Below are 19,795 nucleotides of genomic sequence, written 5' to 3'. Positions count from 1 at the left end.
CACGCTGAACATCCATTACATCCTCCTCACCACGCCGAACATCCATTACATCCTCCCCACACCGAACATCCATTACATCAATCCTCGCCACGCCAAAAATCCATTACATCCTCACCACGCCGAACATCCATTATGTCAATCATCTTACCTGACGCTGAAACTATGCCTGATACTATCCCTCGCACTCAGGTTCATCGCAGAGACTTCAGCGTCTTGCAACTCCCATGTGGACATGCAGGATGCAAGCAGTTTTTCAAGATAGGTGCAGGGCGCACAAAACATATCTTGTCAGCCCATCCTGTGATATCTTCCCCACCACCAGAGCAGGACATGGACATCGATGTCCCAGATGTCCTGTTGCAACAACTTGAAGATCGGTATAATGGTCAGGATTTCCCCTTCTCACCTGATAACAAGGAACACGACCTTGGGTACAGTCATGATCACTGCGCTGATGCACTGAGGTCTTCCCCCCTGCCGGATGTTGATACTGAGTTTTTTGGGCCCGGGAACCATCTTTTTCACAACTATCACGCCCAACTCAATGGTTTGTTTTCATATCTCTCATTAACGTAGCTGCTGACATGGCCTACAGGACGTCCATGTGACATTCATGGTTGTTTTCTCGACGATAATGCATTGCCACCAACTCATGAACCTCAATCTCCGAATGACTGGATGCCATTCCATAACCGCACTGAATTCGAAACTGCCGATTTTTTCTACACTCAGAACCCAACACCTGCCCGGAAAATTGATGCGCACCTTGCCCTATGGGCATCTACCTTGCTCAAACATGGTGATGCACCACTATTTGCAGACAATCAAGATCTCTATGCAATGATTGTTACGCACTCAAATAGATCTGTTATGCGGAGCCCTAAGGGGGGCGTCATCCGCTAACGTTCGTGACGTAACCGGAAGGGTCCAGTGTAGCGACTGAGACTGGCGACGACGAGTCGGCAGATATCAGAGATGCGCGTGTCACGTGACTTCTAAGACAGATGTCTTCAAAGTCACTGACGTTCTCAAAGTAAGGACAGTCTTGTCCGAACGATGAGTAGTCGATCGAGGTAGACTTAGGCGCGATGAGCACCTAAGAAAAGATACTAGAGACTGAAGCTGAGGGGGCTTCAGAGGGAAGTATGTTCGAGGGAAGATTGAGTAGATTCAAGTTAGGGAATCTAGTACAGAGTGACCGACTACTTATACTAAGTGGAAAGGGTTAAGGGCAAGGCTACCGTACTGTAGGTAAGGGCAAAGGGGAAACGGAAAGGGTATAGGTACGCTGGTAGCACAGCCTGATTAGTGATGTGAGGTCGAATGCAGAATGAGACCAAGAAACGTTGGAACGAGCCAACGGTAAATGATACAATGCGCAGCATGCATGAGTCAGAGGAAAGATAAGACAAGATAAGGAAAGCCACATTGGTGGCACGAGTCAGAACGAGTCATAGCCCGAAGGCACGTGCGCACATTGGTGCGATAGGAGGGGGATGAGGGACGGGAACGGTCCCGAGGATCCGGTCAATGGATAGTCAGTAGAGAAGTACGAGCCGGAGGCATACAAGGGCGAGGACGAAGGGGAAAAATGATAGGGGGGCCATGTAGCCGATGTTACTTGTAACAATGATTGACGCAATACCATTGGGAGAGGTCAAGTGGGAGTGTTTCTCATGCTCGTATACAGGTGAGAAGCCTGAAGGTAGTTATCCGCCCTGGATGGACAGCACCTTTGATGTATGGTACCGGGATCTACATCAAGTAGTCCGCAACATGCTCGCAAACCCCAATTTCACACACAAGATGGACTTTCGACCTTACCGAGAGTACTCGACCTCAGGTGAGGAGCGCCACTATAGAGACTTCATGTCTGCTGACTGGGCATGGGATCAAGCAGTGCGTACATGACCATCACTATGAATATTCCAGGGAACTAACATATCATACTAGGACATCATTTCTAAGGATCCAGATACAATTGGCGCCACCTTCATTCCTGTCATTCTTGGAAGTGACAAAACAACCGTCTCTGTAGGAACCGGGAACAATGAGTATTACCCGCTCTATCTGTCCATTGGGAACATCCACAACAATGTCCGGCATGCGCACCGGAATGCAGTCGTAGTCATTGGCTTTCTTGCGATGCCAAAGAGTGAGTGAAATAACTTCTTGTAGTATTTGTACTGATGACCTAGTAGCTACAAAGGAACACACAAGTGACCCACACTTCCTAAAATTCTGCCACCAGTTGTTTCATGCTTCGCTTTCCAAGATTCTCGAAAGACTTAGGCCTGGAATGACGAAACCTGAGGTTGCAAAATTTGGTGATGGGCATTTCCGTCGTGTCATCTATGGCCTTGGACCTTACATTGCTGACTATGAAGAACAAGTTCTGCTGGCATGTATTGTGCGCTGCTGGTGTCCATGGTAGTTGGTTGTTTTTTGTTTCTATATCTTTGACTTATGGTATACTCAAGATGTATGTCACCAAATTATAATCTTGATGCAGCTGGCGCGCTTCCTCGATGTCAAGCGTATACAGAAGAACTTGTTAGTGTGGGGACATATTTGGAACTGTGGGACGAGTTTGGAGTTGTAGCAGATCTTGTTGTACGTCTTCTCATTTTTATCTTTGTTCTTGTTCTCACTACAATTTATATCCACAGCCGTTCACTAATGATTTTCCTCGTGCTGATATTTGCCAGCTGATCGCACCCAACATCTTACATCAGCTCATCAAAGGCACGTTCAAGGACCATCTTGTGGACTGGGTCCATAAGTATCTCCTACAAACACATGGAGCACATGATGCGCAACACATCTTGGATGACATTGATCATAGGTATGTTGATTTTCTATCTCATTTCTAATATCTAATATCTAATTCTGGCTCTACCTTCAATAGAATTGCTAGTGTCGCCCCTTTCGCAGGCCTGAGGCGTTTCCCGCAAGGGCGTGGCTTCAAACAATGGACCGGAGATGACTCAAAAGCACTTATGAAGGTATGTGTCCCATTGCTTTTCACTATGATCTTGCTTGCTAAACCTCGTCAGGTTTATATAGCGGCCATTGAGGGACACGTCCCAGTGGAAATCATACGCACATTCCGTGCGTTTCTTGAATTTTGTTACATTGTACAAAAGAATACTATAACCGAGGGCATGCTGGAGAAACTGCAAGATGCTATTTCCTGTTTCCATCATTATCGCAAGATTTTCCTTGAAACTGACACTGTATCCACATTCTCTCTACCGCGACAACACTCTGTCTCTCATTATTTGCAGCTCATCCGACTCTTTGGCGCTCCAAATGGACTCTGCTCATCCATTACAGAGAGCAAACACATCAAGGCTGTTAAAAATCCATGGAGGCGATCAAGCAAATATAATGCGCTTGGTCAAATGCTTGTCACAAATCAACAGCTCGATAAACTTGCTGCTGCACGAGTCGACTTCACCAGCCGTGGGATGTTGGATGGAACTTGCCTTTCAGCAGCCCTTGATGCCCTTTGTAAGTTCTAAACATATTTTCAGCCACTTGAAAGCTGATTTTTAATCCCATAAGCACAACAAGACGAACCAAGGGATCATGCGCTTACTACTACTAATGATGCAATCTGCAATGCTCACGACGAAGACTTTGACATGTCTGTTCCTGAAGACGACATCAACGGTGTAGATCCTGGCCCAACAGTTCTGCAAGCGCATACACGATTAGTGCGAACTGCACGCAAGTATATTCCCTCATCATTGTGTCAACTGTCTGATTTGGCATGCAGAGACAAAATGTGCATGCACCGTTGTAGAGACTCGTGTGTCTCATGGTGTGATATGGCAGGTTTCACTAGGAAGTATACAGCACAAACTCGCAGCGTCATTCTGTGCGCTACCCACAGCTATCTCTATATGACGCGCAGCTTTCCCACGCAACGCGCGCCATGCGCGCACCATTCCCGCGCTTCGCGATGTATACGCGCGCGCGCGTTCCTGCGCTTGCGCGCCCTATAGCGCCAGCCATTCAGATGCATCCATCCACTGTCCACCAAGCTTCCTAGTACGTATATTTCCATTTCCTTTATTAGCATAGTTCCACCTTTATTTTTATCATAGTTTCTCACTCATATATATCCTTACATACCTACTCGGTAGCGCTTCGGCTCCGCATGACCGCGCTTAGGCGCGCTATATAAGCGCCAGCAGTACATACTATTACTTAGCTACTTTTCCTACTTTTCACTTACTAGTTACTACCCACTTACTACTTAGCAGAATATAGTAGAAAGCTATTCCTTTACATTTTGCACTCTTATATCTCTTATCTTGCTTTATATCACTACTTAAGCTTAGTTTCTCATTTCCGCATACGCGCGCGCGCTTTCCCGCGCTTCGCGCTAATACGCGCGCGTGTTCCCGCGCCTTTGTACCTTGCGCACACCTGCGCTTTCTCGCGCTTCGCTTAAGCGCACACTTCTAGATCCTTGCTGCACTCACTTCCCCTATAGGGTCGAACGCACTTGCTTCTCAAGTAACGCAGACTAGGCAGCGCGCGACCTTACAACTTTTACGGATACAGTCAGGAGCTTCTTTTGTTCCTCATTGTATTGTTGTTTCTACACCGTGCTCGCTCTCACTGAAGAGTTGGATATCCCTCGTCTACCTGAGATGGTCTGCCGCTTTCTCTTCCAGCAGACACGTCCAGATGATCCACGAGATGTGTCGGAAATTCCTATTGCAGGATGCCCTTGATATGAGGGCAAAATATCAGTATTCAACTCTGCGTGCTCACAGTTCTATGCCCCGAGTGATATAAGTGGGATCGGTGGGATGCGGATTGAGCACATTCGTGCTTGTCCCATGTGGCGGAACGAGGCCCCTCGTTATGACTGTGCTTTCGTCAATATTGGGTCAGAAGATGTGGGCATTCGAGGACTCGAAGTCGCGAGGATTCATGCATTCTTCTCATTCATTTATGGAGGAAAGACTTACCTGTGTGCCGTCATGCGCTGGTTTAATATCATTGGAGACTTGCCTGATGAAGATACTGGCATGTGGATGGTCCATCCGGCCTGCGGTACCAACAATGCACCTCTCTACAACATTATACATGTCGATTCAATCTATCGTGTGGCTCACCTCATTCCCATTTATGGCAGACATTTTCTCCGCCATGATATTAATCTACATAATTCATATGACAGTTTTCGAACATTTTATGTCAATAAATACGCTGATCATCATGCTTTTGAGCTCGCATCATAGACATTCGCACTTATCTTTTTCACTTTAATACAATTGATCACATTTTTGAGCCTTATCATCTTTGTTCCCTTGGATGACTTGAAACAGCTTAAGCTAGGTACTCTTGGACTGACTTGTTGTGCCTTGGTGCGCATTTGCGAAGTTGCCTGAAAAGTAAAGCTCAAATAAGCCGCTAAAAGTCAAATAAGGAATTTTGGATTTTGCTGATGTCACGCAAGTACATAGTCACATTAGAGTTACTCACACCTCAGTCCGCTACACTACGAGTATGCGACTGAGGTAAGACATTCATTACTATAGTTCATTCCTTTACTAACTTCACTAGTATACACTCGTTTTATCTAGGTTAGTATTAGTCCGCTACACTACGAGTACGCGACTGGGTATACACTCGTTTTATCTAGCCTTCCGTTTGTTCCCGCACGTCGCAACTTCAAACAAAAGGTTATGAGCCCTGCTTCATATTCAAGCACACAAATAGCCTAGTAGTGACAACTTCCTACCCTCTACACAATGTCCAACAATCCGTCAATCTCACAAGCCCAACATTCACAAACACAACTCACTGCCTTGTCAGCATCTAGTTCGAAGAAAGTAATTCAAGCTTCAACACCTGTTCATGGCAGGGTGATACTTAACCATGTCTAATTATACACAGTACATTTTGTAAGTTTGTTTGTAAACTATCAATCCCCTACAATTAAGCTTAACGGCTTCTGATTCCTTTGGTGATTCTCAGGCTTCCAAGAATAGTGCTACCACCGGAAAAATTACCAAATTGGGATATTCCAATAATCTCACTATTCCCACATACCTCCCTGGCTCTACTGCTGCACCAGAGCTTTCCCCTCGCTCACTCATGTATATAAGTAGTAGAATGGCATGTACATACATAAAATGATACAATAGACCGCTTTTTTCATTGTCTGAGAGCTTGTACAGCAGTCTACAGTGCTGACTACAATATGTGCATCCCAGGACTAAAACATATTCGCTTTTTTGCCCCTTTAGCAGGGAAGCAATTCTGGCTGTATATATCATATATTAGAGTGTTAATGAATATATTACACTGCTTGTTTGAGTCTCTGTAGTGTCCTACATCAGTAGATATGTTAAATTCATGAATACCTCTCAAAAAACATAAACCAGTTCGCATTTTTTAGTGTTTAGGTATATAGACTGGTGAATATTATTTCTAACATCTCTTTACTAGTATATACATCATATCAAGAGTATAGGTCATTAGGATCAGTCCCTAGGGTGATATGTATTGTCATCTTCCTGGTGGTTCACTCCCTAAGAAAATTTTTCCTGCAGCTCCAGCCCTCTAGGATGGTAGGTAGTCTTTTACTATGAACATATGGAATATATTTATCACATAGATATACCAGAACAATACCAGGATCCTTGTCTACAATCCAAAGTCACTTCCTGCCTACAATGTACCATATTTTCGCATTTTTGAGGTTTTTCACTACATTCTCACTACATAGACTATACCAGCTGTTCATATATCACTTATAGTACATATATGAAGCCCTCCCAAGGCCATGATCATGCAGAAATATGTCAGAGTAATGATATCAAGCACATATCTCCTATTCTCACTGATAAGAATTCCCAGACATGAATATAGTAAAATATTATAATCAGACTATCTTAGAGTACACTATATATACCAAGTAATACAGTCCTCGACTACCAGAAGGATCCATGAATAATTGACAGCAGGGGAATCCAATAGATAAGAAATAGGTTGTGGGAAAGTCAAAAAGTCCAAACATCGAAAAGTACTATGCACCAACAGTCTATGCAAGGGTGGTCTGACCATAATAATGCAACACATTAAGACCACAACACTTCCACATCACCTTTACCTTCACAACATATATTAGTATAGTATATATCAGTAGTTTACGATGTATTCTATACATTTTTAATGAATTATTCGCCCTAGACAGGGTTGAAATATAACATTTACATGATTGTGGAGTTTGCCCCTATATCATTGATATCATTACTCTGACATATTTCTGCATGATCATGGCCTTGGGAGGGCTTCATATATGTACTATAAGTGATATATGAACAGCTGGTATAGTCTATGTAGTGAGAATGTAGTGAAAAACCTCAAAAATGCGAAAATATGGTACATTGTAGGCAGGAAGTGACTTTGGATTGTAGACAAGGATCCTGGTATTGTTCTGGTATATCTATGTGATAAATATATTCCATATGTTCATAGTAAAAGACTACCTACCATCCTAGAGGGCTGGAGCTGCAGGAAAAATTTTCTTAGGGAGTGAACCACCAGGAAGATGACAATACATATCACCCTAGGGACTGATCCTAATGACCTATACTCTTGATATGATGTATATACTAGTAAAGAGATGTTAGAAATAATATTCACCAGTCTATATACCTAAACACTAAAAAATGCGAACTGGTTTATGTTTTTTGAGAGGTATTCATGAATTTAACATATCTACTGATGTAGGACACTACAGAGACTCAAACAAGCAGTGTAATATATTCATTAACACTCTAATATATGATATATACAGCCAGAATTGCTTCCCTGCTAAAGGGGCAAAAAAGCGAATATGTTTTAGTCCTGGGATGCACATATTGTAGTCAGCACTGTAGACTGCTGTACAAGCTCTCAGACAATGAAAAAAGCGGTCTATTGTATCATTTTATGTATGTACATGCCATTCTACTACTTATATACATGAGTGAGCGAGGGGAAAGCTCTGGTGCAGCAGTAGAGCCAGGGAGGTATGTGGGAATAGTGAGATTATTGGAATATCCCAATTTGGTAATTTTTCCGGTGGTAGCACTATTCTTGGAAGCCTGAGAATCACCAAAGGAATCAGAAGCCGTTAAGCTTAATTGTAGGGGATTGATAGTTTACAAACAAACTTACAAAACCATATCATTTCTAGTCAGTGAGTATTATGCTTAATTTTAACAGTATAGCCTGGCTTCAAATCGACTCTATGACATTCCGTCACTAGAGAATGATGGCTCTAACTTTCAGAATTGGAAGTTTCAAGTGAAGAAAGTACTCACAGTGAGGAGACTTTGGGAGTTAGTCACTGGAGTGGAGGTGCAGCCCCCTGCCACAGACCCAGATGCACTAAATGAATGGTTAGAGAAAAATGAGGAAGCACATGCACAGATCACACTCATGCTGAAGGAAGAACCGCTAAATGGAGTCTTACACACAACATTGGCATCTGATGCCTGGACAAAATTGTGCAAATGATATGAGGGGAAGGGCAAACAAAGCATAGCCTACCTGATAGGTGAATTGTTTCGAGGAACTCTGTCAGATGAGTCACCCCTAGAACCCCAGCTCAATTCAATGCGACAGAAGGCACAAGTACTGAACTCACTCGGCCAAGCTCTCAAAGACTCTCTAGTAGCCATTGCTATGGTCATATCACTTCCTCCTTCCTACTCAACTCTCCGAACAATTCTCATGTCAACGAGCGACAAGATCACAATCAAAGGTACTATCAGCCAGATCCTGGTCAAGGAGAAGTCGCGTCGAGGTCCAGATTCTCAAACAGCTCTTGTAGCCAAGACCTCAGACAGGTTGAAAGAGAGTTCGAAAACTGATCAGAAGAAGAAACCTGGCAACTGCAACTATTGCAAGAAGCCAGGCCACTGGGAGAGAGATTGTCGCAAGAAACAGGCTGAAAAGGCTAAAGGACCCAGCAAAGCCAAGGATGACGAACAAGATAAGCCAAAGACAGAGTTATCAGCAAAAGTAGCAGCTGTAGCTGAAGAAGACATACCAGCATTGCAACTATTTGTTGCACATGACTCTAAAGACAAACCTAACTCTGTGGAATGGATTGTCGATTCTGGTGCTTCAGCAAGTATGTCGTGCTGCTGAGATTGGTTCAGGACATTTTGTCCAATAGTCCCAGCGCAGCGAGTCGTCATTGGAGACGGAAGGTCCATCAAAGCTACAGGACTTGGTAGCATTGAGCTTGAGATCGAAGTTGGAAAAGGGAACATGCGCCGAACCATACTGCAGGAGGTGTATTATGTCCCTGCTCTAGATGGAAACTTGTTGTCAGTGCCACAGCTGACAAGCAAAGGCTTTGAAGCAAGCTTTGACCAACGTACCTGCACAATCACTCGAAACGGGTCCATAGTGGCACTAGCGACATGGCAACAGTCCTTATACATATTGAGAGGATGGACTTGCAGCAGCGAGAGAGCCTATATCATTCAAGGTCCAAGTCAGCTATTAGACGCCATAGAACCGATTAGAGCACTCACAGCCTGCTTGTACTCATCGAAGGCATCCATGGAGACTTGGCATCATCGACTCGCACATACCAATCTAAATTCTGTGAAGAAGCTATATGGGAAGGATATGGTTAGAGGCATGGAAGTTTCAGGGTCAACAGCTCACGAAACAGATGTATGCAAGGCCTGCCTTGAAGGGAAACAATCCTGCAAACCTATCCCAGACGAGTCCCAAGTCGAGAATCCTCGTATTCTGCACAGAACATATTCAGACATATGCGGACCCATGGAAATGACCTCCCGAGGTGGATACTGGTACTTCATGACATTCATTGATGCCTGCTCACACCATCTAGTTGTCAAGTTACTAAAGACAAAAGATGAAGTGTTTGGACTTATGAAATTGTACTTTGAACGAGCAGAGACCGAAACAGGCAAACATGCAAACATATTCTGTAGCGATGGTGGTGGAGAATATGGCTCGAAGGAATTTCTAAAATATCTAGAGTCAAAAGGGATCCATCATGAGAAGACAAACACCTACACACCTCAGGAAAATGGAGTCGCCGAACAAATGAACAGGACACTAGTCAAGTCCGCACATGCATTGCTCAGTGATGCCTCCCTCCAAAAGAAGTATTGGGGAGATGCAATTCTACATGTAGCCCACATCATCAATCGGGTCCCCACATGTGCATTGAAAAGGGATATCACACCTTTTGAAGCATATACTGGAAATAAACCTTCAGTAGCACACTTGAGGACGTTTGGATGCAAAGCATATGTGCACGTACCAGATGAATGATGCCAAAATCTCGATGCAAAGTCCATCGAGTGTGTTCATCTAGGATATGCCGAGCATCGAAAGGCATATATCTGCCTGCAGAGGTCGAATGGGCAAATATTGGAGTCTAGGGACGTAGTGTTCGATGAAGGGGACTGTGGAGGGTCAAGCCGAGTGAAGATAACTGTTGATGATACTGAAAATCACCAAGTCAGTCAACAGCAAACACAATCAAAGCCAAATACCCTACCAGCACATCCAGATTCAAATGAAACAGGACAAATGCACATCGAGGAGGTTGCAAATATAGAGAACGAAGACACCCCACAAGACTTTGAGGAACCGGTGGTCCCTACAACTAGTCAGATTGAAACTAGTTCTCAGCAACCGCGATGCACCTCAGCAAGATGTCGCATGATGACAGCAGGTCCTCCAGTTCCATATCCACACCCTTTTCCCCCACGTGAAGCCAGACGATCGAACCGCATATGAAAGAAACCAGTCCCTGATGATGATCCTCATTACTTCGTCAATGCATATGAGAAACCAACACTCAAAACTCACCAAGAAGACACCATTGAGAATGAAGAAGAAAAGGGTGCTGTCGTGGATGAGTATGAGAGTGAGAAGGAACTTGTGGATGAGTATGAGAGTGAGAAGGAGCTTGCGGATGAAGAACGTGCTTACCATGTGGAGATGGCCGAAGATCCTAAGACATTCGAAGAATCAGTGGACCGGCCGGATGCAGACCTATGGCAAGCCGCCATGCTAGAAGAACTGAGAGTCTTCCAGAAGATCGGCCTATACGAGGAAGTTGAGAGACCAAAGGGACAGAAAGTTGTTGATTCTAAGTGGGTATACAAGGTCAAACGGGGACCTACCGGCGAAATAGACAAATACAAGGCCCGGTTGGTTGCTAAAGGCTTTACCCAAGTCAAAGGAATTGACTATACCGAAACTTTCGCACCGGCCACAAAGTTTTTGACCATCCAGATTCTCCTAGCACTAGTGGCAAAGCTTGATCTTGAAATCCATCAGATGGACGTAAAGTCAGCATTCCTTAATGGTGAGCTAGATGAGGAGATATACCTAGAGATGCCCCCAGGTTCTCATGACTCACAGGACCAAGTCTGGAAGCTCAAACGAGCATTATATGGTCTGAAACAGGTGCACATGGCCTGGTACAAACGACTCCGGACCGTATTCGAGGGACTCGGCTATATGTGATGCAAATCCGAGCACAGCATATTCTACAAGGTCTAGGATGAAAAATTCGTCATAGTCGCAGTATACATATGTCGATGATAAGATGATTTTTTCAAATGATCTGAAACTCATAAATCAGCTGAAGAAGGAGTTGAAAGACAAGTATGATCCAACAGACCTTGGAGAAGCGTGATGGATTCTGGGCATGGAAATCATTAGGGACCGAAAGGAGAAAACAATTCATCTATCGCAAAAGCGATACGTTGAAATGATCCTCAAATGTTTCAGAATGCAAGATGCGAGGCCTGTAGCAACACCAATGGATCCTAATACCAAGCTAGTCAAGGCTGAAGATCCAGAGATGGAAACAAGGACTTACCAAAGCGCGCTTGGAGCCTTGATGTATGCAATGCTCGCGACACGTCCAGACCTCGCATATTCAGTGGGCACACTGAGCAAACACTCAGCAAAGCCCACACCAGAACATTGGACAGTGCTGATGCGTGTCTATCATTATCTACACAAAACGGCAGACAAACGACTCACCTTTCGAGGAAAAGACAGCGCTACTCCCATCAGATATGTTGACGCGGATTGGGCCTCAGATGTGAATGATCGAAGGTCCATCACTGGGTATGCATTTGTAATGGCAGGCGGAGCTGTGAGTTGGTCGTCAAAGAAACAGGACTCTGTTGCTCTTTCAAGCACAGAAGCTGAATACATGGCCGCAGCATCAGCAACAAGAGAAGTGATATGGATGCATACATTTCTAAGTGAAATCCGAATACTCCCAACCCAAAGAATCTGCCTCCTAATCGACAACCAATCCGCTATCTCACTTGCAAAGAATGCCATTTTCCACAGCCGCACGAAACACATCGCAATCCGTTATCATTTCATCTGCGAGAAAGTTGACAATGGTGAGATTGAGTTGAAGTATGTGCCGATGAACTGGCAAGTCACCGATGTTTTGACAAAGGCCCTTGGACGAGAGAAGCACGATTGGTTTACGGAAGGAATGGGAGTGTGTTGATAGCTGATAACTCGCTGAGTGGGCGTGTTGTTAATAGTTTGTTTATTGGTATGTCGAGTACCAGCTTACCTAATCACACAAGTACATAGTCACATTAGAGTTACTCACACCTCAGTCTGCTACACTACGAGTACGCGACTGAGGTAAGACATTCATTACTATAGTTCATTCCTTTACTAACTTCACTAGTATACACTCGTTTTATCTAGGTTAGTATTAGTCCGCTACACTACGAGTACGCGACTGGGTATACACTCGTTTTATCTAGCCTTCCGTTTGTTCCCGCACGTCACAACTTCAAACAAAAATAATTTCAGATTCAATAAGGACCATGGCGCCTCAGTACTATTAAATCTGAAGTGCGACATTTGTTATGACACTCAAGTTCAGTTTATCGCGGTGTTTGTCCCACGGGCAATGTAGTTTGAACCTGAGGACATCCTCAACTTTAGCCGCCAGTTGCAATGTTATTTTTATCCATGGAATGAGGGTGATTGCAACCTGATTACCGGTTGTTCCAGAACATGAGGGCCAACGTGCTATGTACTATGAAATTTAATGGTTATAGAATCGATGTGAATCACAGAGAAGCCTTTGCTCATAAAGATTAGCTTAACAAAACTAAGTAGAGTTGGTCCTCACGCTCAGATCAGCTTAATACTGATCATTGAATGTCATTTATCTTTGTGCCCATATTTGCACAGTACTGGTCACCAATTAGTGTTGATCTTCATGCCTAGATTTGCACAGTACTGGTTGCCATCTAGCATTAATCTTCATGCCTAGGTTTGCACAGTACTGGTCGCCATCTGGTGTTGATCTTTATGCCTAGGTTTGCGCAGTACTGGTCACCATCTAGCATTGATCTTCATGCCTAGGTTTGCGCAGTACTGGTTATGTCGTCTTAAGAGCCTAAATATCATTCCTCATCTGATGTCAAGTTGTCAACTTAGGGCATTTCTGTCAGGCTAATAGCTTTGCAATCACACAGGACTAATATTAAAGAAACTAGCTATAGGGTATTGAATGTCCAAGTCGAAATTATAATGAAGGTGTCGGGCCCATGTACAACTGCTGGCTCGCTCAAATGAGCCTCAAAATGTCCTCCATACTTCCCAAGCCATTCTGCTTCGAGGCAGCAGTGCCAGTGGTATAAGACGCACTGCTGTAAGCCTCCGGAACAATGATGTCAATCATGAATGGATTTTGGATGACCGGCCTCTGGTAGTGATGGGTGTCGAGTTCGATGGTATGGTTGATATATCTAAGGCTAGGTCAGCTTGATGTGCAGCCAGACAGTCAGACAAACATACGCAGTCCAGCCTGGTGTCCCCCAAGAATCTTCCCACTGCTTCTGTCGCGCCTCAAATCACATTTCAACTTTGGACCAGAAGTCCTTGCCTTTGGTGGTGCACCCGCCTTGGCCGCACTTGCGCTTCTTCTTCAGTGGTTCTCCGATAGGAGGGTCTTCAGCATCTTCTGCACTCAGTGATGTGAGACTCTCATCTTTGTCCTCTGCCCAGTCAAGCAAATAAGGGTTTTCATATGCAAAATGACGCTGAAATTTGAAACAGTGAGAAAATTTGGCGGTCATACAGTGGAGAAAGACCGTACTAAGATAGCCAAACAGGCGCGGGTTGGATGTCCAAGGTCTGAGTTCACGCCTGCCCAATGGAAACGATTCAAACAGTCATAAATAAAGTCGGATAGCGTGCTTGTGTCATCACCAATGACACTGTCATGTAGCTGCAACAAGGCAATCAGTTGAGAACCGAAACAAATATCAACCACTTGTGCACACCAACTCGCGAAATGAATTATGGATGCTGTTACAAGTAACATCGGCTACATGGCCCCCCTATCATTTTTCCCTTCGTCCTCGCCCTCATATGCCTCCGGCTCGTACTTCTCTACCGACTATCCGTTGACCGGATCCTCGGGACCGTTCCTGTCCCTCATCCCCCTCCTATCGCACCAACGTGCGCATGTGCCTTCGGGCTATGACTCATTCTGACTCGTGCCACCAATGTGGCTTTCCTTATCTTGTCTTATCTTTCCTCTGACTCATGCGTGCTGCGCATTGTATCATTTACCGTTGGCTCGTTCCAACGTTTCTCGGTCTCATTCTGCATTCGACCTCACATCACTAATTAGGCTCTGCTACCAGTGTACCTATACCCTTTCCGTTTCCCCCTTGCCCTTACCCACAGTACGGTAGCCTTGCCCTTAACCCTTTCCACTTAGTATAAGTAGTCGGTCACTCTGTACTAGATTCCCTAACTTGAATCTACTCAATCTTCCCTCGAACATACTTCCCTCTGAAGCCCCCTCAGCTTCAGTCTCTAGTATCTTTTCTTAGGTGCTCATCGCGCCTAAGTCTACCTCGATCGACTACTCATCGTTCGGACAAGACTGTCCTTACTTTGAGAACGTCAGTGACTTTGAAGACATCTGTCTTAGAAGTCACGTGACACGTGCGTCTCTGATATCTGCCGACTCGACGTCACCAGTCTCAGTCGCTACACCGGACCCTTCCGGTTACGTCACGAACGTTAGCGGACGACGCCCCTCTTAGGGCTCCGCATAACAGATCTATTTGAGTGCGTAACAGATGCTAGAACACTGACATTTGGTATAGATCATCAGGAAATGTTTCCTAGCTGGGTTTCCATAGATGTTTGTGAGTTTGAAGGCCTCACAATCTTTATGTAAATGATTCTGTGGGATTAGAAAATAAGCATGCAGCGCTATCTAATAACTCACTGGCAGGACTTACCGCAGCATCAAAATGAAGTGTCATGAATGTGATCCTGTTAGGATCAAAGATAAGATCACCTGCCACAATGTGTATGTTCGTCTTTATGCTTCAGATATTTGATAGATGATGGTCCAAGAAGATTACTTACTCGTTGCTCAGGACTAAGTGAAAATGTGGTTTCGAGACGTATTTGCAAATCTGCGAGAAGGTGTTGTGTTGATTGGTGAGAGGCAGCAATTATGTGCTGTTCCTTGAGAATGCAGAATATACTGCCAAGGAGATAAGTTCTAGTCACAAGGTCAGATTTGCTCAGTCCATGACTGAGCTGCAATGCAAAAAATGTTAGCATGTGGATAAAAAATCAAATTATTGATGTACCTTAGCAAAACCATGTAGGTTTTTCCGCAAGTCCTGTTCTGCATCACCAAGGCCAAATTGGTTGGCGAGTGCATCTACAAAGAGGGCAGACAATTCATTTGCAAATAGATTTGGGTCAATTTGTGGTTGATGTGAACTTGAAGGTGGGGATCCAGGAGTGCGTAGGTAGGCAGAAGGGCTCAGCAGCATGCTCAAAGGACTTCCTGGCTGGGAATAATCGAGTGGACCAGATAAATGGAAAAGTGATAATGCCCGTGGCTGAGAACCGGTAGGCAGAGTAGAGAAGTCGAAGGACATATTTGTAGACTGGGATGAGTGACAGTGAAAATGAATGACGGACTCAAAGGCGAGTCACTGGAAAGTGCTCTACTAATGAAATCAGATGCTCATTGACACATTTATATAAAAACTCAGCTTACATTAGTGGGTTTCATGCGGTATTAATGATGGCCTCAAGGCATATTTTTGGTTTCATTGTTGTAATAAGGATCATGTTTGGTGGTAGTCAGCGCTGCAGCAAGGATGGCCTCAAGGTATAATTTCGGTTTTGTTGTCATAATAAGAATGTTTGGTGGTAGTCGGCACTGCAGCAAGGATGGCCTGAAGGTATAATTTCAGTTTTGTTGTCATAATAGAAAGGATGTTTGGTGGTAGTCGGCGCTGCAGCAAGGATGGCCTGAAGGTATATTGTTGTTGTAATAGTAAGGATGTTTGGTGGTAGTCAGCGCTGCAGCAAGGATGGCATCGAGGTATAATTTCAATTTCATTGTTGTAATAAGGATCATGTTGGATGGTCATATTAGTGAGCCCTGCAACCAAACAGTGACACCGCATATTAGCAACAAGTATTGGTAATCAACTAAGAGTGGTGCTTACAGCAGATGATATTAATATGTAGAAGGAGATTGTATGATCAAGAATACTATGCACCTGGGTACTGGGTCATACTTGTAAGTGCAGCAGATGATATGTAGAAGCGAGAACCCGCTCCTGGTCACTGAACTTGTAATACAGACCAGTGTTGCTGTAGTGATCTATTAACTTGTCGGCCTTGAGCATGTGGTCCATGTGCTGCCACTATAATAGATGTCGTGGAAGCTCCACTATTAGTGGTGTCATTGCGTGTCTGAATCTCCCTCACAGCACCCTCAAGGATTGCGAGGTTTATATCTTGTGGCTGAATAGGTACCTGAAGGCCCTGCATGTGCTTTGTGTCTCACATCCGTGCAGTGTTGAGAACAAGGTCATCAGGGTCCCCAATGTGATGTATCACAGCCTTAGCTTTTGATGTCTTCACCCATTCTTCATAAACAAATTCAACATCGGAAGCCAAGCTCGTGCATTTGTGTACTCAGCATTGATGCTGCAGATTGGCTGCACATAAAATTTTCTTTCATAGTAGAAACAGAAATTCAGTGACTGATGACTTGTACAGATGAACCATCAACCTCGACAGGATAGACCAAAAAACCACCATGTGCCCTGACTGCGGGCATAGAGTAGGATGCTGCCGGTTTGCCAACACTTCCGCATTCCAGAAGAATCGCATCTGGATGCAGAAGGTTATTTGCATCTGAGCCATGGCGCTGAATAATTTCTCAAATACACGCTACAATTGGAGACTGCTCTGCTGTGCCATCTGCTACAAGAACCCAATCTCCTATCTTACAAACATCCCCATTGAAAAGCACCATAGACTTGCAAGTACGGAAATTATGTCCTTTGAGAGTGTTGTTTGAGAGTGATCGAAGTACATTCGGAAAGCATTTCCCCGTCTCGGTAGTCAAGTACAGTTGGAGTGGTAGGTTGTTACGAAGGCACTGACCTAAAGATACTGACCCTTAGTATTGTATTTCTCAAAGTTTGAACTCATGTAAAATTGAACTTTACCGTATTTTTTAGTGTCAGAATGTGTGTCAAGTCCAAGGTAGTCAGTAATGATATTTGGCCGTTGAACAAGTGACAATGGACCCTTTCCAACAACTTTGACGTTTATGGCATCTGGCAGCTTGTCTGATGAGGGATTAGAGGCTTGGATGAGATTGGGAGAATCAGAGTGAATGTCATTTGTATTACTATCATGCATGAGTATTTGTGCCTCTGAGAGAATATGACGAATCCAACTTCCATGGGCAAAAGAACGTGCGATATCCCGAGAAGGAGCATGGTGGTTTGAATGGATACTTTTTGCACGGATGACAGCATTGAAGGACTCAAATGCCTCTGTCGCAAACAAAGCAGCTGGCCCAAATCATTGAGTGTGGTCAACGACATGTAATAGAATATGAAATTTAGGCTTATTGAACCATCGGGGAGTCCACCTGGCGGTGCACGCAAGAAAGTTATTGATTGATGTTGTAAGATTGCGCTGAGATGATAATAATGATCAGATAATGTGAATATCGGCAAATAAGACTGAAAAGTATGCTACATACTAAATGTTCCATGGAGTCTTCAATTTCAGGCTGCCAGATGAGTGGTATTAGGTTTGATAACGCAACCCAAGTATCATAGCATTCTGTGGGTACCAAGTCATGAGGCACAAATGGTGCAACTTGTGCAATAGCACAAAAATCACGACCAACAAGAGACCCTGCATATTGAACAAGGGTGTGACCAGCAAGATGGCTGAGTCCAAGACCTGAGACATCAACAGATGATAGGTGAGTTTCTAAAAGTTCACGCTTCAATTTGTCTTTTCCGATTCTCACAGAGACAATGTCGCGCCAAAGGTATTTGACAAAGCAGCTCTGGGTCAAGTTCCTCAAGCCAACATGTAGCTTGTCGAGCTTTGTTCAGTTCCACACCAGTATCTTCAGGGTAGAAGTGTAACAGTGGCCAAACGTGAGGATTCATCATTTCCTTCAAACACAACTAAGTATAAAATAATGATTACATTTCAGTAATGCACACACCTGCCAAATAATGTCAGGCAGCGAGTTAACATAGTACCTATACCCAAGAGCACCTTCATAAGGGATTGAATGGATACTGCATAATCGTTGAATAGCATCTTTGATAAGTTTGACAGACTTCACCAAAGGTACATCGACTACATTGTTGACCTGAAGTAGCCAGAGTAAAATATCAATCTGTCATTCTGAAAAAACAGAGCATGGAAGGTGCATGAGAATATCAAGTGTGCACATCTGACAGAACACCATTGGATCAACAACAGTTGGCAGGTTGATGAACGACCTTATAATCTTGTCGGGCCATAGAAACCATTCCTCATTCACGATTTGATGTTGAAAACACTTTCTATCACTGCCAGTTCCAATAGCAGCATCACCAGCCTGGTTGTCATTAAGGAATGACGTGGGTATACCCATGGGTATCTGTGGTGATACCCCCACCCACACCCACACTGGTGGGTGTGGGTTTATTCGTGGGTACCAGGGATGGCTACCCACATCCACACCCATAGAGGGTATACCCATGGATACGACATGAATGATTGGTACTACACACTTAGATATCTTAATGAATGTTGTAGTAATACTGGAGACAAATATATTGCTAGTCTCACCTTGTTAATTGGCAGTCATTTGAGAGAGATAAAGCTAAATAAAAACCCAACACCAGTAAGTCTCTGAAAAATGCAAAAATAAAAGTTGACATTATCCTTGTAATACTAGTTGAGACAAGTCTGTTGTGAGTCTTATTTTGTTAATCAGTAGTAATTTGAGCAAAATAAAAATACATATTGATGAGTTTAGCCAAACACAAGTTGTTATTATCATTATGTATCTTAATGAAAATTGTAGTGCTATTTAAGGTGAGTCTATGGCTAGTTTATCTTATCAATTAGTTGACATATCAGTAACATATGGATTGAACACTACTGAACCAAAGTTCAAAGTTGTGTTTCTATAGTCTACATGTAACATGATAAATGGAATCAACATAGATAACAAAGATAGTATTATTGAAAATGAAGTTGTTGGCTATTCAACCTAGGCATACCATTCACTGAGACCACTACTAGCATATTTGACAAAGTTGAATCACATATCACAGTGCAAAGATAATTTTTTTGCCTACATACCCACCATGTGGGTGTGGGTAGGGGTGTGGGTATCCTAAGTGCCTACCCCCACCCATAC

At 43.8% G+C, this 19,795-nt stretch overlaps 2 protein-coding genes across 2 annotated transcripts; one reads left to right on the top strand and one right to left on the bottom strand.

Moving 5' to 3' along the window:
* Positions 1–132: 132 nt before the first annotated feature.
* Positions 133–5,261, top strand: F5891DRAFT_1128178 (uncharacterized protein; the record flags this gene model as incomplete). The annotated part of the gene is made up of 15 exons (XM_041364251.1): positions 133–547; positions 596–846; positions 1,612–1,669; positions 1,691–1,899; positions 1,954–2,155; positions 2,202–2,423; positions 2,513–2,613; positions 2,670–2,845; positions 2,909–3,005; positions 3,057–3,517; positions 3,587–3,736; positions 3,862–3,883; positions 4,641–4,715; positions 4,755–4,766; positions 4,791–5,261. 15 exons carry the CDS (start codon positions 133–135, stop codon positions 5,259–5,261), a joined length of 2,922 nt encoding a protein of 973 aa, XP_041226648.1.
* A 13,107-nt stretch (positions 5,262–18,368) lies between these two features.
* Positions 18,369–18,784, bottom strand: F5891DRAFT_951061 (uncharacterized protein; the record flags this gene model as incomplete). Its single annotated transcript, XM_041375011.1, has 2 exons — positions 18,369–18,551; positions 18,605–18,784. Coding segments are annotated over 2 exons (363 nt in total), but the record flags the coding sequence as incomplete, so codon positions are not given.
* Between the last annotated feature and the right edge of the window lie 1,011 nt (positions 18,785–19,795).

Source organism: Suillus fuscotomentosus (assembly GCF_016647785.1).
Source record: "Suillus fuscotomentosus strain FC203 chromosome Unknown F5891scaffold_23, whole genome shotgun sequence".
NCBI lineage: Eukaryota > Fungi > Basidiomycota > Agaricomycetes > Boletales > Suillaceae > Suillus > Suillus fuscotomentosus.
Note: the sequence above shows the minus strand (reverse complement) of the source record. Positions and strands in the feature narration are given on the sequence as shown.